Source organism: Peromyscus leucopus, chromosome 2 (genome assembly GCF_004664715.2).
Source record: "Peromyscus leucopus breed LL Stock chromosome 2, UCI_PerLeu_2.1, whole genome shotgun sequence".
Lineage (NCBI taxonomy): Eukaryota > Metazoa > Chordata > Mammalia > Rodentia > Cricetidae > Peromyscus > Peromyscus leucopus.
This window is the reverse complement of record NC_051064.1, coordinates 112,166,336-112,189,054: the sequence shown is the minus strand read 5'-3', so window position 1 is coordinate 112,189,054 and position 22,719 is coordinate 112,166,336. Positions and strand designations below refer to the sequence as shown.

General features: G+C 38.8%; 1 protein-coding gene across 1 annotated transcript in view; it reads right to left on the bottom strand.

Moving 5' to 3' along the window:
- The window catches only part of Nrdc (nardilysin convertase), a 73,720-nt gene that overhangs the window by 16,675 nt on the left and 34,326 nt on the right, over positions 1–22,719 (bottom strand). Inside the window, exons 9-18 of the mRNA XM_028888793.2 lie at positions 21,726–21,848; positions 17,310–17,367; positions 16,254–16,327; positions 15,269–15,338; positions 12,074–12,151; positions 10,419–10,539; positions 10,280–10,338; positions 9,954–10,008; positions 3,384–3,488; positions 1,595–1,718 (exon numbers count right to left, since the gene is read on the bottom strand). Of these exons, the coding sequence (XP_028744626.1) occupies positions 1,595–1,718; positions 3,384–3,488; positions 9,954–10,008; positions 10,280–10,338; positions 10,419–10,539; positions 12,074–12,151; positions 15,269–15,338; positions 16,254–16,327; positions 17,310–17,367; positions 21,726–21,848 (867 nt within the window). The remainder of the gene's footprint in view (positions 1–1,594; positions 1,719–3,383; positions 3,489–9,953; positions 10,009–10,279; positions 10,339–10,418; positions 10,540–12,073; positions 12,152–15,268; positions 15,339–16,253; positions 16,328–17,309; positions 17,368–21,725; positions 21,849–22,719) is intronic.

Here is a 22,719-nt window from a genome sequence, read left to right as displayed (position 1 = left end):
ATGAATAACAAAGTAAAAAAAAAAAAAAATCTACCTAACCAAATAACCAATTAAGTAGGATATTTTCACTAATTCAAAAATATAAATATAGCAGAAAAGAACTGCTCACAAAGTGCAAGTATGTTTCATTGCAAAATAAATTTTTAAAAACTTGCCGGGTGGTGGTGGTGGTGGTGGTGGTGGTGGTGGTGGTGGTGGTGGTGCACGCCTTTAATCCCAGCACTCGGTAGGCAGAGTCAGGCGGATCTCTGTGAGTTTGAGGCCAGCCTGGGCTACCAAGTGAGTCCCAGGAAAGGCGCAAAGCTACACAGAGAAACTCTGTCTCGAAAAACCAAAAAACAAACAAAAAAAAAACCATACTTTTTGCCAGACATAGTGGTACACTCCTCTAATCCCAGCACTCAGGCAGCAGAGGCAGGCAGATCTCTGTCAGTTTGAGGCCAGTATCCTGGTTGGTTTTTGTCAACTTGACATGAACCTAGACTTATCTAGGAAGAGGTAATCTTAATTGAGAAAATGCCTTCATCCATATTGCCTATAGGAAAGTCTCTGGGCTATTTTCTTGATTAATGATTGATATGGGAAGGCCTAGCTCATTGTGTGTGGATGGTATCACCCCTGGCAGGTAGTCCTGGGTGCTATAAGAAAGCAGGCTGAAAAGCCAATAAGCAGCCCTCCTCTCTGATCTCTGTTTCAGTCTGGCCCCCCAGGTTCCCACCTCAAATTCCTGCCCTGAATTCCCTTGGTGATGAAGTGTGACCTGAAGAGTTGTAAGAAGAAATAAACCCTTTCCTTCCCAAGTTGCTTTTGCTCATGATGTTTTATCACAGCAACAAAACCCTAACTACGGTGCCAGGAGTGGAGTATTGCTGTAACAGAACAGACTATGTTTGTCTGAGGATTGTGAAAGGACTTTGGAACTTTGGACTAGAAAAGCCATTGTTCAGAGCTTAATGAGCCATTCTGGGGAGTTAGAGATAATGCTAAGAACAGTGCAGACAAGACAGCCATCTCGAGCCTGGTATGGGAGCACTCCTATAACTGCAGCACTCCGAGGCAGGGCAAACAGATCTCTATGAGTTTGAGGCCATCCTGGTCTTATACACATAATAAGTCTAGGATAGCCAGGGCTATGTAGAGAGACCCTCTCTTGAGAGAGAGAGAGAGAGAGAGAGAGAGAGAGAGAGAGAGAGGGAGAGAGATAGCAATCCTGGTCTATATAATGAATCTAAGGTCAGTCAAGGCTACAAAGTGAGACCCTGTCTAAAAAATTAACAAAAATTAAAATTATATGCATGTGTGTGTGTGTCTCCACAAGAACCATCAAGTTAAAATTCCCCGCTGGGGCTGGAAAGATGGCTCAGCAGTTAAGAATACCTACTGTTCATGCACACACACAGCAGCTCACAACTGCCTGTAACTCCAGTTCCATGGGATCTGACACCTTCTGGCTTCCTCAGGCATCCACATATACATGGTTGCACATAAACTCATACATCCACACACATCCACACACATCAATAAAAGACTCTTTTTTAAGAATCCTCGGCTGAGTCAGAAATACTCAACTAGAGGAGAAGCATCAGTCTCTTACCTTCTACGCTGTACTGAGTCCCAAACCACTTCTCCTTGAGGTCACATCTTCCCTCATTAGCACCAGACAGAAGAACGAGGTTTGCCTTCTGAGGAACCAGCTGATTAAGGGCTTCAGCAATGACCTAACAAAGGGGACAGGAAGCGACATGAGAGAAGGGAAGGCTGAAAACATAGTAACAATTTAAGTGAATACACTCCTGTTAGAAAAATAGTTGCATTGTTACCCTAGTGTCTTGATGTCAGTGAACTGTTTCTAACTCATGAACCTAATTTATAAAACTCTAAGTTTATTACTATTTCAAAACCTTTATTTTTACTTCTATTGAGCTATAATTGACAAACATTAAATGTTGTGTCCTCAAGGTGCTTGAAACGCGGCTCATCTGGACCCTCACACTCTAATGAGACCAGCAATAAAGGAGCAGGGCTGTCATTTACTATACTGTCACTAGGTAGCAGGAAGCAGTGTTTAACACAAGCTATATCTTGGGACAGCTAACTTTATTGTTGGGTCCTATTTTGTGCATTTTAAGATCGTTTGTACAATCTCAGGCTTCTACCTACTATGCCCTAGGAGTATCCTGTAGACGAATTTCTAAAATAAGATATCACCACAGTACCCTATTATCCATCCCTAACTGTCCCAAACAAAGTATCTTCAGACACTAACAAATATTCCCTGAAGGCAAACTATCCAGGCTGACAAAAGCTACCCTACAGGAAGAAGCTGACTTGGTCCCCAGGAGTGGAGGAGTGACTAATCAACTGTTGTCCACTTGTACACATATATGTAAGTCTTTAATCCTTGTAGCCCTGGAGACTAAACCTCGGACCTTCTGAATGCACATTAGGCAAATTCTCCTCCACTGAGCTACATCACAAAGCATCTTTTGACTATTTTGAAAGAGGATTTCAGCCTGCAGTTCAGGCAGACTTAAGCTTGAGACCCTCCAGCCCAGCCTCCCAAACAGCTATAATTATAGGCTGTGAAAGTAATTTATTTCTAATACAGGGGCAGCTGCATTTTTCTTGTAAATATATTAAGTATTAAATTTTTTTTTTCTTTCAAGACAGAGTTTCTCTGTGTAACATCCCTGGCTATCCTTGAACTCATCATCTAGACCAGGTTAGCCTTGAACTCACCGAGATCAGACTACTTCTGCCTCTCTGAGTGCTGGAATTAAAGGCATGTGCCACCACACCCCTCTAAGTTTTAAAATTAATTGTCCTGGGTTTCTAGTTAAAAGTAGGCTAGGCAATTTCTTTAAAGAATGCTTAGAACCAAACTACACAAATGTTAGAAACTGCCTTAACTATTTTAAGTGTTCTAGCACTTGAAAAATTACAAATGGTGTGTAATAAGTTTCTATTTTCATCCTTTATATCAAAAGGTGAACGAATGGAGTGAGAGGTCTAACTCATTGTATAAGTGCTTGTCCAGCATGCAAGAGGCCCTGGGGCTGGCAGCCGGTACCACAGGAACTCAGCATGGTGACGCACACTTGCAATCATAGCACCTGTGAGAAGCAGAAGGATCAGGAGTTCAAGGTCATCTTCAATTACAGAGCAAGTGTGAGGCCAGCCTAGGATACATGAGACTGTCTCCAACAACCAGAAAAGATGGCCTGTGTAAGAGACTTGTGAGAAATCACTCGTTAGTCTTCTGTTTAATCAAACAATTCTGACTAAACTTACCACATTCTCTCCATTCTCACAGTTCTTAAAAACATCTCTATAGTTTTTCTCTCTCTTTCCTAAAGCAAGTTCTAAACTGGATTGCTCCTTACTTCTGGCTTGTACTCGAACAGAAGCTGATCTCCGGTGAGAAAGTCCTGAAGTGGGTACAGCTGCATGTTCTCACACATGTTCTCCACGTACTCCACTGGATCTGTCTGTAAAGAGGTACGGACAATCGTTAGGTTTCATACGAGGGCCACCACTGCTGTCTTAGTCCATCACAGCAGACACTTGAGACAGAAGTATCTGAGTGGCTCTAACAGGACACTATGTCACTGTAAGAGGATGCTCAGGACTCCAAGAGAGCAAGCCCATGCTGCAGAGCCAGGAAGCTTCACCTGCCAAGTGCCACCCCGAGCCCAGGACCAACCTACTCTGCTCCAGTCACACCAGCCTCTCATGAGAGCAGCCCAGCCCCACACTGCACAACGTGACTGCTGTGTCAATAAAGACGGGGACTCAACACTGAAGCACCACCAGTTAAACTACAGTGTGTCACTAGATAAGAGTAGTGACAAGTAGAAAGTAGTAGAGGGGGTCTCAATAGAATGAGGCAGGGGCTGGAGAGAGCCAACAGGCACAGGCCCACAGGACAGGAACAGTGACAGCGCTCTGCAGAGCAGAAGGGGAACTGTGGGTAACAACAAATACCTCAAAATAGCCAGGAAAAAGAAAAAAGGAATTTAAACATTCCCTAAATACATAAAAATGTTTGGGTAACAGATACATCAATTACTCTGATCTGAGCATTACACATTGCATACAAAAAATGGACATTTATTATGGTGTATAAAAATAGTCTCTAAGAAGAAGTTATATTAATCAGCATGTTATCTCAATTTAAAAGTGAAAAATGATCAGTTCTCTGGTTTATAAAGTAGAAGTAATTTTCCAGGGAAAAAAAGCAATCAACTCAAGTATTCACTGCACACCCGGAACACTGGAGGTTTGAATGAGACCGCCCCCCACAGGCCCTCTGTGTGCATACTAGGTCCCCAGCTGGAACTATCTGAGGACTAGGAGGTGTTGGCAGAGGAGGTGTGTTCCTGAGGGTGGGCTTTAAGCTCTCAAAAGCCTCCCACCATCCCCAGTGCAATCTCTGCCTCCTGCCTGCAGTTTCAGATGTGAGCTCTCAGATGGTCCTGCCGCCATCTGCCATCATGATCTCTAACCCTCTGGAACTATAAGCCAATTAAATGTACTCTTTATATAATGTCTTGGTCCTGGTGTTTTATCACAGCAATAAAAAAGTAACTAACACATACACAAACTCTGTTTTACTTTATTTTGAGACAGAGTCTCATTAAGTTGCCCAGGATAGCCTGTAACTCACTCAGTAGCCCAGGCAGGCCTGCCAGTCTCCAGAGTAGTTGGGAATACAGGCTCACACCATCAGGCCTGGCTGTTTCACCTTTTTATTGCTTTTAAGATTGATTGATTAATTCATTGATTACGTATGCAGTGTTCTGCCTGCATGTGTGCCTGCATGCCAGAAAAAGGTGCCAGATCTCATTATAGATGATTGTGAGCCACTATGTGGGTGCTGGGAATTAAACTCAAGACCTCTGGAAGAGTAGCCATTGTTCTTAATCTCTGAGCCATCTCTCCAGCCTCGTTTTACCTTTTTAATGAGTTATTTTTTTTACCAGCTTCTTCCTTATAATGCAACTGCTCTAGCCAACATGGTAGAAGCCTGAGCAATGAAAAGCATTTGCTCTGACAAATGGACCCTACCTAAAGCTGACCTGTGGCACAAAAGCAATAGACTAGGTACTGGTAAAACAAGCAAACGGGGTGTGTGGCACAGTGGTTGTGCCCTGCCTGGTATGACAAGGGTTCAATCTCTAGCATCACAAATGAAAATGTGCGCACACATATTTTTAGTTATAATTTTAGATTGAGACTTAACTTACAATTTTAAATTTAACATTAGAAGCTGTAATCCATAAACCACAAAATCTACCCTTTAAAAGTCTATAATCCAATAGTTTCTCTATTTACAAAGCTGTTCCATCATTACACTAAGTTTCAAACACTTCTTCATTCTCCAACTCATAGTACTCAATACTCTCTGCCCTCAGCCCAATAGCCATCACCTGTGTTCTGTCACTCTACATCTACTTGTACTGTTCCCAGCAAATAGTGTTGTTTTAACAAAATCTCAATCATCCAATTTTACCAATAAAGACTCTGGAGCCAGATACCGGAAAGCCCGCTAGCTCAGAGAAGCAGAGAAAGTACGGAGCTGACCTTTCTCCTCTGCTGAAGTCCCTGACCTCTCTTGTCCTATGCTATCTCAAACCCAAACCTCAACCTGAATGTCCCTCCCTTCCACTTCCTGGGCATCTCTCTATCTGCCCTCCTGACTCCCTCTTACTCTCTATGGTTTTTTCTTGTTCACTTCCTGTCAACTGGTTGCCTGCTCCACCTCTTGACATATGGTTGACTTTATTTAATCCTGTTTACAATATTAAAGCAGAAAGCTCTTGGATTAAAGGTGTGTGCTAAGGCTGAACCACAGCACAACTAGAAACAGTTTTTTCCAGTAAATAACACAATCTTGGGGTTCACAGTGTGATCAAATATCCTGCAACAACATAGACTCGTTTACCAAGAAACCTTTAGTGTCTGGTTTCTTTCATTAAACATAACATTTCAAAGGTCCAGTTGTAATACAAAATCACTTCTTTATGGCTGAATAATATTAAGAATATATATAATAACAAGAATATTCTGCTTCATTTTTTATTTAATGATTTATGAAGTTATTTTTACTTTAGGGCTACAATAAGTGATGCTGGTATGAACCTTTGTACATAAGTTTGTGGATATCTATGTTTCCAATTCTGTTGGGTATACACCTAACAGTCGTAGCTAGGTGGCTAGTTCAAATGGTAACTGTTTAGTTCTTGAGGAAACTGACGAACTTTTTCAAAGCGGCTGTGACATCTGTCATTGGCAGCTATGCCTGAGCATTCAGATCCATCCACAGCTTCTCAAACATTTGCTAATACACATCCTTTACCTTTTTTGTCTTCTACAAACTCTTTTTCATTTCAAAAACTCATTTCAATAAACTGCCTTCCATTAATTGCTACAGTATTAGTCCTGTCTACAAAAATAATCTTTAACAACATAGCTCTAGAAGTCAACAAGATAGCTGAGCAGGTAGAAGCACTTGCCACCAAGCATAATGAATTCAGTTTAATCCCCACAGGACAGAAATTGTCCAACTCCTACCAACTGTCCTTTGACCTCCAGATGTGTGCTATAGCATACACACCACAAATAAACAAGTAAAAATTTTAAATAGCTCCATTTCAAACATTTGACTTATGATGCATACTGCGTTCAAATTTCTATGCAGAACTTAAATTTTTTCTTTAAAAATATTACTTCAAGGGCGGTGGTGGCACACACCTTTAATCCCAGAACTCGGGAGGCAGAGCCAGGCGGATCTCTGTGAGTTCGAGGCCAGCCTGGGCTACCAAGTGAGTTCCAGGAAAGGCACCAAAACTACATGGAGAAACCCTGTCTTGAAAAAGAAAAAAGAAAAAAATATATTACTTCAAGAAAGGCATTCCTATTTGCCTTCATTGATGAAAGTCAGAAAAAAGTGTGAAAAGGAAACAATTTTATTTAAAATAGAAATGTACAAACCCCCAAAGAGAACTAACTTGGCATACTTTAAGTAATTCAGCAGTTTATACAGCAAAACTGGCCTTTTCTGACTTGTTCTCCTTTCACATTTGCTTAGGTTTTGATCTAAGATGTCTTGAGCTCATATTTTAATATCAAGGCAGCACACCAAAGATGCAGGAGGAAGGGATGACATAAGGAGATGTCAGTGAATGTTGATCTTGAGATGTCCTGCTAATGACTAATAGAGGGACGGGGGTGGAAAAAGACACTCTTAACCATGAAGACCATAGGAATCTGGGTGTCACCTACAGCTGCAGTACACAAATGCTCACTCTGATCTCTCCCCTTGTGATTCAGACTCTCATGGTTGCCACCACAACTGATGAGAAAACACACTCCCAGTAAGGTGGTTGGACAGAACTTATGTGGGTACCAGCTCTATCAATCAACCAACTTACAGGGGAGAGTGCCTGTAGGGCCCTCTAGGGGCTCAGGTGAGACACTGCAGCCTTCCAGTTTCACAGAGTAAGTCTTTTAATTTTAGATGGCTTCAAGGATAGAAAACACTACAGAGGAGTCAATAATAACTGGAGTTTCTGCAACTTCCCTCATGAACTTACATCTTCCCTACTTATGGTATACATTGAGAGGACAGACTTTGGTAACCATCAAAAAAGCCACCTTTTTTCAAATGGTCTGACTGGCTATAAATCAGAGCTCTCATATCTAGGACCCTTATGTGAGTGGACAAAATCAGGGAGACCCTGAATTTGGTGGGAAGAAATCACATATTGTAACACGAATTGCTAAATGGTTTTATGAATAAAAAATCCAGGGCCAGATATTGGGGTGAAAGCTGAAAGCTCAGAGAAACAGAACAAGCCAGCCACATTCATACCTCTACAAAATCCTCAGCCTCAAGAGAGAGACGTCCTGTTTCCTCACGCCTTATATACCTTTCTGCGCCCTGCCATCTTCCTTCCTTCCTAGTGCTGGGATTAAAAGTGTGTGCCACCACGCCTGGCTCTTTTCCCAGTGTGGCCTTAAACTCACTGAGATCCAGATGGATCTCTGCCTCCCAAATGCTAGGATTTAAAGGCGTGTGTTACCACTGCCTGACCTGTATGTTTTTTTTGTTTTTTTTTTTTGTTTGTTTGTTTGTTTTTTGTTTGTTTTTTTTGTTTTGTTTTGTTTGGGTTGTTTTTCAGGACAAGGTTTCTCTGTATAGCTTTGCGCCTTTCCTGGAACCCACTCTGTAGCCCAGGCTGGCCTCGAACTCACAGAGATCCGCCTGCCTCCCAAGTTCTGGGATTAAAGGTGTGAGCTACCACCACCCAGCTCTGACCTCTATGTTTAAAGTGGCTGGCTTTGTCCTCTGATCCCCAGGCCAGCTTTATTGGGGTACACAATATATCACCACAACATATTTTCATTAACCTCTAATGTTTTATTATAAGAGGCTGTATACAAGGCTTAGTGGTAGAGTACCTCCCTAAAATGCAAGAGGCCTAAATTCAATCCCCAGCACCACATAAAGATAAATTAATAAAAGTATCAATATCAGCAGTACACATGGTAATATGAGTAATGTCTATGACTACCACCCACAAAAACCACAATACAGTTACTACAGATATTTAAAATACCATGCATAGTCACTGCTGAACAATTCTGAAAATCACTAGACATTCCACTGGATCTTACACAAGAAAGACACATATTACTATTTTACTATTCTGAGCATTTTATTCCTGTATTCTTTTGTGAATTGTACTTTCACATACTTAAAAACACTATTCTATGGGATGTATATTAACAGTATTGTTTCAGTGTTAAATTTCCCAACTATGCTACACAGAGACACCCTGTTTCAAAAAACCAAAAACCAAAACAAAACAAACAAAACAACCACACGGAGAGAGGAAAGCAAATGAAAAATATTACCAGTCTCTAGGTGAGGTATACCAGCGATTGCTGTGCAGTAACAGCAATTTCCCTAAACCTTGGGAGCTGACAGGATGCGTTATTCGGAGCAGCAACCCACAGGCTTCAACAGACTTCCAAAGGGCATGTATACATGCAAGCACACACCCCTTCTCTAAACTCTTTACTTTCAATATTATACAGTACTTTCATTTGAATGTCCTTATACTACACATATACAGGATGGTTGACTTTTTCATAATGTCCCAAAGGTCATTTGTATGTATGAACATGGGACATAGGTGCACTCAACCAAGTGTAGTGTATGTCAAAGGCCAAGGCTGAGTATCTTCTTCTCTTCCTTCTTTTGAGATAAAACTTCCTACATTGACCAGGTTGGCCTCAAACTCAGAGATCTACCTGCCTCTGCCTCCCACGTGCTGGAATGAAAGGCCATGTGCCACCATGCCAGGCCTCCACTCTTATCTACATGGGTACCAGAGATCCAAACTCAGTTCCTCATGCATACATAGCAAGCACTTTACTCACTGAGGCACGGCCCGAGCCCACAAAGCTCTTTACCTAAGTACTTTCAATTTCCTGGAATATAAACAAATCTTATGTCTTTGGCAAATTCAATTCAAATTATCATATCCATGAAGACCTTCAATCAAGGAAAAACTCCTCTCCCTTAAATTCCCAAATCTCACAAGTGTTCTTGATATCACACGTGGTAATTACTATATTGATTACCTTATAAAATATCTTCACAATATTTGAATTCCCCAACTATTGAATTCCATGGCAAGCTCTCCATTAAATGTTTATCAAGGGGGAGAGACAAAATAGGTGATTACACAGAAAAATGGTCACACATCATGATCTAGGTCATGGGCCTAGTCTTCCCCTGTAACCTAAGTGTTAACAACAAAAGTATCAAGACCATCTTGAGAAGCACAATTAAAATTCCAGTGACACTTCCATCAAGTGGGACAATGGTCACACCAGTTCCAATTTGTTCATATAACATGCAAAAATAATTTGACTTCTAATACCTGTTCTTGGTAATGAAATTCATTATCCTCAATTTTCTGAATCTCTTCAAAAACTCTGTGAAAGAGAACATGACAATTAGAAGATATATTAAGATTTCTCATTGCACTCACCCACAAAATAGGCACAAGAATAAAAAGAGCAAGCTAAATAATAGTAAAGTTTACAGTCTGCACTCAGATGGAGAGGGATCAGGATACAGAGCCAATGAAGGAAACAGTAAGGAATAACAGACCACCATCTTGTAGGACTAAAGCATGTCTGTTGGCAGTCTGAAACTGAAATTGCACTAGGATTGACCCAGTTTCATTCTAAGAAATTTTATTACCTTTTCTCTGGGCCTAGTTCTTGCAGCATTTTTAAATACTGAAAGACAGTATGAGCAACCTAGAAGCAGAACATTTCATTAGTCTTTTGCATAAAGTAGTATCTAGAGAAAAGAAAAATAACTCCATTTAATTACTTACCTCATAAAAATGCTCATAACCCTCATCAGTCAACGTAATAGAAATGCTGAACACAGAGTAAGTAGAATTTTGCTCAAAACCTGTCTCACCATTTCCACCAAACAATGCAAGAGCCCAGCACCTACAGTTGGGAAAATTAATCTAATCAGTAAGCCTTTAAATTAACAAAGTCAACAAGCTTTTTATGTAAAATTATGGACTCTGAGCTTTTGATGTAAATGTATACTTTTAAGTGTTCAAGGGGTTTTGTTTGTTTGAGATCAGATCTCACAACATAGCTCTGACTGGCCTTGAACTTGCAGCAATCCTCCTGCCTCGGCCTCCCCAGAGCTGAGATGGCAGGATTGTGACACCCCACCGAACAACAGTAAGTTTTCAAGTTCAGATCTTAAGAGCACAAGAAATTACAGTAGAAGTCACCAGAACCAAACAACAGTTAACTTTTCCTGTTTAATGGGAGCCTAATACTGTCCGAGCAGCTTTATGATGCCAATATGATTCTTAACGAAAAAATAAAATAAAAACACACAAATTAACTATTACATACAGTTACTGGGAAACATTTCACTTATCATCTTTGATTCTGTCCCCTAAAAGACTTAAAACAATCAAATTATAATCCGACTCAGAATGTCAAATGAGTTCTTAGAAACTTTAAGCTATCCTACATGGTTAGCCAATAAAGCAACAATGAGTAGATCATTTCCTGGCTAAAATAACACCAAAAACTTAAATCAGAGGGTGTTCACCAAATGAAGAGTTTGCAAGCCCAATAGGGCTCAGTAAGAAAAATGCCCACATATACCAAGAAGCACACTGCTCACGTCCTAAAGGCTCCCACATATACTCAATGTCAAAGTTCTTAGTAAGAAGTGCCCTCCCAATTTCTGTGAATGTTCTGGAACACAATGATATTTTTTAAGTAATATTTCTATAATCTTTTCATTCTCAAATTAGTACACAGAAAAAAAAAACAAAGAAGAAATTAAAAGTATTGATCTAGACTCTAAAGTTCTATTTCTATTGTTTGGTTAGAAATGAAAAACCTGCATAAATGAATTAGGACACATTCTACTAATGTAGCTGTATTTTGGTGAAGGGGGGATGTTGGTTTTTCGAGACAGGGTGCCTCTGTGTGGCCTTTGCTATCCTGGATCTCGCTCTGTAGACCAGGCTGGCCTCAACTCACAGAGATCTGCCTGCCTCTGCATCCTAAGTGCTAGGATTAAAGGCGTGCACCACCACCAACTGGCTACCTATACTTTTCTTAACTCTACATGTTCAGTATGATTTTTCTACAGTTCACCTTTTGGGTTGGAAACCCTAGAGAGCCAGAGAATTGAAATAATTGACTTACTTATCCAAATTATTTTATTAGAACTAGCCTCCTTATATAATTATGGAATCAACTGTTAATTCCATATATAATTTTTTTAACTTTGTAATTATTTCCAACATGAACTAAAAAAGACAGCTAAAAAAAAAAAAGACAGCTTATAAAAAAAACCCTCAAAATACAATCATTAAAATGACCTAGGTAATTACCATGACTATAATTAGCATTTTGATTCCAGACCTCATGGCAGCTAAAGCAGAGGAATGCAGGTTTATTATTCAGAGACTGTTACAGAAATGCTTAATAACTGAATACTTGCTTTTTTCTAAGGTAAGAAAGAATGCTGCCTTTGCCTTCATGTCCAACCAACCAGGAAATATAATGAAGTGGCTTCACCCTTTAAAAAAAAAAAAAAAATTAAGGGTCAGAAGTCAAAAGAAGGTTTAAATATACCAGGTTTGAGAATCTAAGCTTATTCTTATAAATTCAGAATAATTTGAATTTTATTAACTTGAAATTTTAAATCAGTTAACAGTCACACTATAAAAACAGAAAATGGTAAGACACTTCATAAGGAGGTTACATTTTGGAGGAAAGGGTGGTATTTTTGGTTTTGAGGTTTTTCCGCATATGTGCGTGCATGCGTGCGTGTGTATGTGTGTGTATGTGTGTGTGTGTGTGTGTGTAAATGTGTACACTTGCATGTGTGTGCTCAGGTACATATGCACATGCATGCATGTGGAGGCCAAAGAAAAATCTCAGGTGTCATCTTTATGGTCTCCATCCACCTCCTCTGAGACAAGGTCTCTGACAGGACTGGGGTTTCCCAATTAGACTAGACTAGACTAGACTATGGGGCCAGTGAGCCCATAGGTCCTCCTGTCCCTGCTCCTCAGCTCCCTCTACCAGAACATGGACTATATGAATCAGTGTCCAGAATCAGATTTTTACAAAGTCCTTCATTACTCTATCAGGCTATAGGATAAAACAATGTTATTCTAAAGGTTGGAAATATAAAGTCCAGTTTCAGTTTCCTTCAAGTACATTAGGATCTTGAACCAAAGATATGATTTAATGTACTTCTCTTTTCCTCTTCATCTGACTAGCCATCACTACTCACAGAACCTCATATAACCGTCAGTTACTACCATACAATAATAGTCAATGTAAAAATATGTTGTTCAAATTCTTTCACCATTTGTTTCTACTACAATTTAAAGGTGTGTTCCCTAAAATAAGATTTATAAAAAAATAAAATAAAAAGAACACAAGAAATCTAATTAGATTACAAAATACAATTTAGTAGTATTTTTGTAACATGATGAACATACAGGAACTATTGATACTGGATACCATGTCCACCAAAATTTAGTAAGACTTTGAAAATCAAAGTACTAAATCTGCCCTGCAATTCTCAAAGCCTTGATAATATAGATTAAAATGTGAGTTGAATTACACACACACTAGAGAGGTACAGAGTAAGACAGCACAGAATGAGCCCAGCTGAGTGAACATTTGCATCTGAACAAAACTACATATGACTAAAAGTTCATTTATTGAGAATTCACATATTTGGGGTATAAAAATGACTGATAAAGAAGTCATATAAGCATCAGGCCTTATAAAAATAGCCAGACAGCAACAAACAAACAAAAAAACCCTACAACAACTTGTCACTTTTGTAATTTTCAGTATTTCTTCAAATATTTTGTGATTAAGGAAAGTCTTTGTTGACAGCATGTGTTGAGATCCCACTCCCATAAGAGATGTTTTATATTTGATTCTTTTTAGTTTTTAAAATATTTATTTATTTTTACTTTGTGTGGATTGGTGTTTTGCTTGTGTGTCTGTCTGTCATCACATGCACGCAGTGCTCATGGAGGTCAGAAGAGGGTGTCAGATCCTCTGGAACTGGAGTGATAAACAGCTGTGAACCACAATGAGGGTGCTGAGAACCAAACTCAGGTCCTCCAGAAGAGCAGTCAGTACTCTTAACTGCTAAGTCATCTCTCCAGCCCCAATATTTTAATGCTTGAAGGATATCAAATGAGCTACTAATGTCGGACCATCTTTGAGGACAGATACAAAGACAGAAGAACTTTTTTTTAAATTATTTATTTATTTATTTATTTTTCAGAAGAACTTTTTAGCTAATGCCCTTTAGTATTAGTTTAACAGTGTCAACATTTCTTAAGACATTCATAACAACAAATAAATATATATATATTGTTTTTTGCTATGTTATTCTTGTAATACACACTTTCCTGTTTTCTCACGACAGCCATAATGTTTTTGTTAATTTCAGTGAACTTGATCAAATATTCTAGCATGAAACAAAAAACATTTACTGAGCTCAAACAATACACATTGCTTCCTTTCCTTCTGCTGGGTTTGCCTGCACAGCTTGCTTTGTTGGTATTGTTGGTAGTAGTTTAAGAAAAAAATAAGATGGGCTGGTGAGATTCTTCCGTAGTTAAGAGCATGTACTGCTCTTGCATAGGACTGGACTTTGTTCTCAGCACCCATGTTGGAAAGCTTACAACCACCGGTAACTCCAGCTCCAGAGTTTTCAAAACCCTCTGCTGTCCTCCACAGGCATGTGCATTCATGTGTACATACCCATATGCAGACACACATATACACATCATTTTAAAATAAACCAGGTGGTGATGGCATACATCCCAGCACTTGGGAGGCAGAGGCAGGTGGATCTCTTGAGTTCAAGCTGAAGAGAAGCCATGTCTCAATACAAAACAAAAAACAAATGTATTTTTTAAAATAAGCTAAATTTATATCAATTCATTTGCATTTATTTATTATAAAGCATTTATAGAATTAACTATTCCTTACCTAAAAACAAAACAAAATGAAACAAAACAAAAACTACTTGCCCAAGCTGTGCTGCTCATATATAAACTGACATTTTTACCCTAGTTTATATAATGTCCCTAACTCACAGAAGGAAATCCTTGGAACTTAACGCTATTCAACTTTTCACTTTTTGGGTATTTTGTTTGTTTTTTGTTTCTCAAGACAGAGTTTCTCTGTGTAGCCCTGGCTGTTCTAGAACTTGATCTGTGAACCAGTCTGGCCTTGAACTCACAGAGATCTGTGTGCCTCTGCCTCCTGAGTGCTGGGATTAAAGGCACACACCACCACCACTGAGCTTAACCTTCACTTTTGACAAGTAAAAAATAAATGCCATGAACAAATAAATCATACATTAATATATTTTATGCTACAAGTGTTAAAAAATATTTAGAAAAGTAAACATTAATGCCAAATGTTTGATTTAAAAGACTCAGGTAAAGTAACTCATTATAAAAAAATTCTACTTTTTACACTGAGAAAAAATATGAAATACCTAAAGACTTGAATAATCTAGTAGTTAAATTCCAGTTTATAAGACACCTGCGTTTTAAATATAGAAAGCCAAACTTAAAAGCACACAGCCTTCTCTCAATTATGACCCTGACTCCATATTCAGTGAAGCCAATCTCCCTTGACCTCTCACCTGTAATGTTGCTGTTGAGGAGGAAGTGCCCATGTGATGGTCAGAGCATGGATTTTTCTGATTGGAACAACTAAACAAAAATGCCACAAGAACTGTTATAAGTATTTTTCCATGACATTTTCTGTTACAAAAACATTTTTTGTTCAATATAGCTCATCCTCCAGCAATCACAGGATGGCTAAATAAAATGCAGTTGTTACTTCAAGTTGCCAATTTTCTACTTTGAGTAATTGTTTTAAGCAAGAATAAAAAAGAACAGGGAGAATGTGAAATGTCCTGAGGGCTGAATCCTGTCAAGGGTCAGGAGGTCCATGGGAGATCTGCCCCTCGCTCCTGGTAGCAGTGCTTGAGGTTCCTGGAAAAACTCACTTGCATTTAAGTCTTCCTGAGTCTGCTTCTCATGATAAAAATGTGTGCACTGGCTAAAGTATTTCTGGAGATTATGAGTCCATAAATAGAAAATCTAAAGCTAGAAACAGCAGAAAATATTCTTGGAATATCTGGCTTAACAGGATGAAGCCTGCAGTAGAAAGGGTGTGCCAGAACTGACACTGATCAGAGGAGGTGAGGAAAGACTGACTCAGGAGAAGCAGAGAAGACCGAAAGAAACAGAGAAAAAGAGGAAAATTCCAGGAGGACCTCTTCATTTGTATAATGAAGTTTAAAAAATTGTTTTTCAAATTATTTTCTCTCTTCTACTTTCATTTTCTTAAGGATAAAATGAACAGGGGTTGGGGAGGAGGAGACAAGAACAAAAGGAATATGGGGAAACTGGGGAAGCATGAAATAGACCGAGGAGCAGCAGGGCGCCACAGCCTGTCAGTGGCCGCTATCTGCCCGTAACAGGATCTCCACTGCCCAATGAGTCCCTTTTCAACAGACATAATTTCTGTTGTTTTGCATTTTCAAAGAAAACTGGCAGACTCAAAGTTTAGGAAATGTGCTAAAGTTATTTCAAACAATTTTAAACCTTAGGTTTACAAACCTCTATAAAGTTTGTTAAATGCTGGTGTGTCGAAAGGATCTGTTAAATGGCCAAAGTTTGGTTTAGGTAGCCCACTGAAAAGAAAACAAACACATTAAGACTTAATTGGGAGCCGGGCGGTGGTGGCGCACGCCTTTAATCCCAGCACTCGGGAGGCAGAGGCAGGCGGATCTCTGTGAGTTCGAGACCAGCCTGGGCTACCAAGTGAGTTCCAGGAAAGGCGCAAAGCTACACAGAGAAACCCTGTCTCGAAAAACCAAAAAAAAAAAAAAAAAAAAAAAAAAAGACTTAATTGGGAAAAGCCTTATGAACAGTATCAGGGATGCTTCACTGACTGACAAATATTTCTAAGCAATCTGCTCTGCACAGTGCTGGCTAAAGAGCATTATGGGCATGAGCAAATGGATTAAAATCCCGACTGCACTGTCTTTACCTCTGCACCAGAAGACCCTGCCCCTAACAGTTACTGCCTCTTTCAGTGCCATTTACTTCTAGCTTTCCTTCTATAAGAAGTACTTGCAGTTAGTAAAGCTGTACTAGAAATAATATTTCTTAAAATGTAACAACTATATATGGAGTGATTAGGTATAAATCACCATCATCTACAAGATACTTCTTTAATGAGAAAAAACATTCCATATTCCAAACAACTGACAAAAGAAAGAAAAGGAGGGAAAAAAAAACACCTTTCAAAACAAAATTTGTTAGGAGAGGTAGGTGTACATAGTATGTTTTTCAGCTCTTATCATAGTTCCAAAAGCTCCAACGGTAACAGAAAAGGGAAAAAAATAAATGTAAAAAGCAGCATAAAATCAGAATTATTGCTTACTATAAATTTGCAAGCAAGTAATTTTTGAACTATGGACATTATGGAGATAGGGTCATATCTTAGCTTTTCTCTCAAAAGCTATACAATCCTGACTAAACTAGTAAATTTAGGTCTCAGTTTTGTGACTTTTAAAAAGAACAAGAGAAAAAAATACCTTCGGGACTAATACAAAAAGGTGTGCTCTTTAGTGGTGGAGACATGTAACTTACAGAAAGCGACTGTCTTACTTGTTCGGAATCTGAGAGAAGATCTCCGTCACCCACTTCTCCAAAGTGTCCAGGGTTTCTTGAAGGAGGATAAGGGGGAGGGTGCAGGAGAATGGACACACAATATCATTAGTCAATGCAGACAACTGTAGACACACTGGTGGCTGTTTTTATGCACATCTGAATTAGGCTAACACCGACTTGTGTTAACCAGTCATGAGTAACTGGAAGGATATCAACAGACAAGAAAATTCTTGACACCCACAGTTTTGTTAGGCTCTAAGTTTAAAAACACAAAAAACCTTTTGTTTACCACTAGGTGAGCATGAAGAGGCAAGAGACATGAATACACCAACTATCTTCTTGCACCCACTCCAAAATATGTCTTTCAGGAAGGTTCTTTTCTCCCCAGACTAACCCTTCTCTCTTTAGCATCCTACTATGCCTCCAGGCTCCGCCTGCACATACCGCTGATACTGTGCTGTATTTGCTGAGGCGTTCCCCACAATTATTCTTGGGATTCAGGTATGTACATCACGTTAATCTTCATTGTCAACTTGGGTGGATTTAGGATCATAGGAAACACACCTCTGGGCGTGTAGGTAAGGTCTATTAGGAAGACCAACCTGCCTGTGGGTGGCCTCATCCCATAACTAGTGGTCCACACTGAATAACAAAGGGGGAAAGGAGGAAGGCAGCTGAGCACCAGCCTTTGCCTGTGTCTCTGGTCTGCAGAGGATGTAGAGGACCAGGCACACTCTATTACAGTGAATTCTACCCTCACCACAGGCCAAAAAATCTTCCCCCAAGTCGCTTCTGTCAGTACTTTGTCAGAGCAATGAGAAACGGAACAAATATAATGCATGATTTCTAACTTTTGGTTCCTTTCCTAAACTGCATAAGAAGTCTTAAAATTTCTACTAAGGGGGCTGGAGAGATGGCTCAATGGTTAAGAGCATTGGATGTTCTCCCAGAGGTCCTGAGTTCAATTCCCAGCAACCACATGGTGGCTCACAACCATCTGTAAGGAGATCTGGTACCCTCTTCTGGCCTGCAAGGATACATGCAGACATTACACTGTAAAATAAACAAATAAATCTTAAAAAAAAAAAAAAAAAAAAAAAAAAAGATATTTAAAAAAATTTTTTTCTATTAAAACACAAGATGAAAAAGAACCCATCACTGGACAGTTTGTGTTAATTCCAACCAGACACGTAAGTTTCAAAAATTCTCAATAAATGAGCCCAAGGTTTTGCTCAGTGGCAGACCATGTGATTATCATGAGAGAGATCCTGAGCTTAATTCCCAGTACTTCAAAGAAAAGAAACAAAAGTTACCAAAAAAAAGATATATACAAATTAGACTAATCAAGTATTGAATTTAACTAAACTACTTTACTTACACAGATATTTGATTTTTGTTAAATGTGTGTGTGTGTGTGTGTGTATTCATGTGCACCCCTGTGCATGAGAAGTCAGAGGACAGCTTGCAGGAAGGAATTCATTCTTTCCTTCCACCATGTTGGTCTCAAGGATTGAACTCAGGTAATCAAGCTTGGCAGGAAATACCTTAATCTGCTGAACCATTTTGCTGGCTCTAAATAAATATTTGACTCTGTGTGTGTGTGTGTGTATGTGTGCGCGCACGTGCATGTGTGTACAAGTGGAGGCTGGAGGTTGACATTGGGTGTCTTCCTCAATTGTTCTCTAACTGTTTTTAAAGTTACTCCTGCTTGCCTTCAGACAACTACTTTTAATTACATTTATTTTGGGTGTGGGAAGGTCCACCTTGTGGATTTTGTGAAATGAACTCACACTTGGTCTCTTAACCCACTGCTGAGCCACCTCACTAGCCCTTCCACCTTAACATTTCCAACATGGCCTCCCTGAACCTGGAGCTTACGAATCCAGCTAGACTGGCCCGTCTCTGCCTCCCTAGTGCTGAGATTACAAGTGCATGACATTGTGTTTGCCTTTTACACAGGTGCGGGGCATCTGAACTTCGACCTTCAATCCTGTGAAACAAACTCTTTACTAAAGGAGCCATCTATCTCCTCAGACCCAGAAATTTGACTTTTAGATAGTATAATGAGAAAGCCTCAAAATCAATGTAATCTAGATTATATGTGATTTTCATCAAAATTCTATTGTTTATTTAAAAACTTTACAGTAAGACTTGGGAACTAAGGCAAGTGGATCTCTGAATTTGAAGCCAACCCAGTCTATACAGCAAGTTCCAAGACAACCAGGGCTATATAGAGAAACCCTGTCTCAAAAACAAAAAATCTATATTAATCAGCATATCAAACAGGAAAAGGATACAAAGAAACAAAACACCTGGGTAAATAAAATTTCATATACATGAAATAATTTGCAAGAATTTATAAATTAACATCTACACTAAAAATACCAATGTATGTTATAATAATGTAAAAAATCAATTTAAAATCACATTTGTGGATTAATTTTGAAAAATGAAAAGAATGTTTCATATGTAATCAACTTTGATCTCAATTTTGAAAAGGTTTGGGAAAATCTTGAGGGAGGGGGGTTGGAGCTGAGGATCAAACTCAGGGCCTCTACCACTTAGCTAAATCCCCAACCCGGGAAAATCTTGTAAGAAGGAAAATCATTCAAGTGAGGATCAAGTTCTTCAAAAGAATGTGCAAACTATAAGTAATGTCAAAAGGAATGGTTTAGCAAATGATTTTGAGAAGTTAAAACTTCAAGAAAACAAAAGAAAGCTACCAGAATTTCTTAAATGAGACACTTACATGAACTCTATTTGTGGTTTTATATTTAATCCATGTTGATTATAAACTTAAATATAAAGCTGCAAATAGAGTCATCTGAAAAGAGAACACAACAGCCAAGCCAAAACAACAACCATTTCATGGTGGCACACACCTGAAATCCCAGGAGGTCAAGGCTACATGAGACCCTGTCTCAAAACCCTGAATGACCTATGAGTACATCTGTATACACACAGACACTTGACACTAGCCTATAAATGAACCTATTTCTACGAGAAAGAATTTGTATGAGATCTTATATTTCTGTGAACTTTGCCATTACTTTGTAACATATTCAAAATTTACTTTCCTTCAATTTAAAAAAAAATTTATTTATGTATAGTGGAGTGTGTTAGGTGCACTAGTGTGTGGCTACTGATGGAGGCCAGAAGAGGGTGTGAGATCTCCTGGAGCTATAGTTCTAGGTGGTTGTTAGGCACCCATCATGGATGCTGAGAACCAAAGTCTGGCCCACGGCAAGCACAGCAAGCTCTCTCTGCTGAGTCATCTACCGAGCACCAGTTTTCATTAATGTCAAACAATGGAGCAACTAATATGTCATATTGATTCAGAGAAACATCCTATGAAAGTAATACAGCTGACCCTTGAACAATGTAGAAATGCTGACCCCTGGGGCAGTTAAAAAACAATAGGCTACCACATGTAACCTTATCTCTGTGGGAATGTGTGTGCATGCTCTGTGTTTGTGCATATGTTCATACACAGGTACTGTGTATATGCATGGAAACCAGAGGTCACTGTCAGGTGTCATTCTCAGTTGTTCTCCATCTCAGTTTTGAGACAGGGTCTCTCATTGAACCTGGAACTAGACTGGCTGGGCAGCAGCAAGCTCCAGATCTGCCCTTCTCTGCCTCTCCAGCACATTTGCAGGCAACACACTGGTATTGGCTTTTTTACATTGGAACTCAGGGCCTCGTGTTTACAATGACAAACAATTTGCCTACTGAAACGTTTTTCTAAGCCCTGATATAAAACTTCTGACTATTCCAAAAATTGACTACTAACAGCAAGCTCTTAACAGAAGCCTTATCAATAACATAAACAACCTATTAACATATATTTTAAATATATATATATTATAAAAATATATATATATTATAAATGGTGAAAAGTATGTAAGCACAATGAGACCTTTTAAAAAAAATAACAAAAACAAAAAAACTACAATACAGTTTACTAGAGAAGATAACTGTCCATTTGGACATGATCAGCAGTGCTTTGTGCTGACGTCACAACACTGGTCACCACCACAACAATGGAGGTAAATAAACTATTCTAGTAGTGACTTACTACCACTAATTGATGTAGTTATGCTTCAATACAGCATCTTCACATCTGTTTACATTTCTCCCTGCTGTAAATAATGCAGTGTATTTATCCAAGTTTAGATCAATTTTACCTTTTTATAGATTTGTGTATATGATAGTAAATAATAAAATAACTTTTATCTATGTGTATTTTATGCATTCATGACTTTTTTTTCTTAATTTTTTTTTGACATTTCTAGGCTGTGTGTTTCATCTGCCAATTTTTCCAAAATGCTGCAAACCTTCAAAAATAAGCTTTGATTCAAGCCTTGCTAATTCAGAGGATGTAACTTTAAGGATGTTAACAGATAATCCTACCTTTGGACTGAACAACTAAGGTCATGTAATGAGCAGAGTAGTAACGCATCCAGAATTCCCTCAGTCTGGCATGTGTATCAATGTTATTTTTCTTTGGTTCATGCTTAAGTGTCTCAGCATTTCCTGTAGAAAGACATAAAAAAATTAAAAATTATAGAAGTAACTAAATGTACTTTGTTACAGGTCTTCTACACAAACAATGAATGTTTTATAAGCTTAAAAGACTTAGGAAATTATCCAAGAAACTCAAGAATTCTGAGCTGGCATGTAATAATAACATAAGCCAAGAAACAGTTCTGAAATAGATATATAAGGAATTAATCAATGGTTGGAAAAACCTCCACAAAAGATAGTAATTGCCTAAATTTCCTTGCTTTATACTCTAGTATTGATTTAGGTTTTCCCCTCTAAATTATTTTACTAATATTCTACCTAATTCTTAAAAGTAAAATATAAAAAGTCAGGATGCCAACATTACCCAATAGATATAGGAATGTATAATAACATAGCCTTTGATTAGATCAACTCATCCCCGTCTCCAGCTATGACAGGATTAATAGGTTTCAACTGATTTCTACCAACAACAGAAGGTCATTATGAAAAACAGATACCAGTTCAACAGCTTACCAGTTAAACAAAATTAGGTCACAGCTCAAAAACTATTAGAGAAACCATTCCTGAGTGTCTGTTGATAAATGGAAACATCAGGTTGGGGTACAGGCTTTACAATCAGATAAACAGATACTCAAACCCCCATCAAATATTTACTACCTATGTGACTAAGTAAATTACACAACTTCCTGAGAATGTTTCCTTTAAATGGAGATTACAGTGGTCCCTATCTCTTAACTGTGATTATGCATACATAGCCAGCACAGCATTTGGCACCTAGACAGCACTCACAGAATGTCCAGTTCTACTCTGCCAATACCCAGTGTTAAAGAAGCAAGCACAAACATGCTCACACCTTGCTATTTGAAGTTTTCTAGCGGAC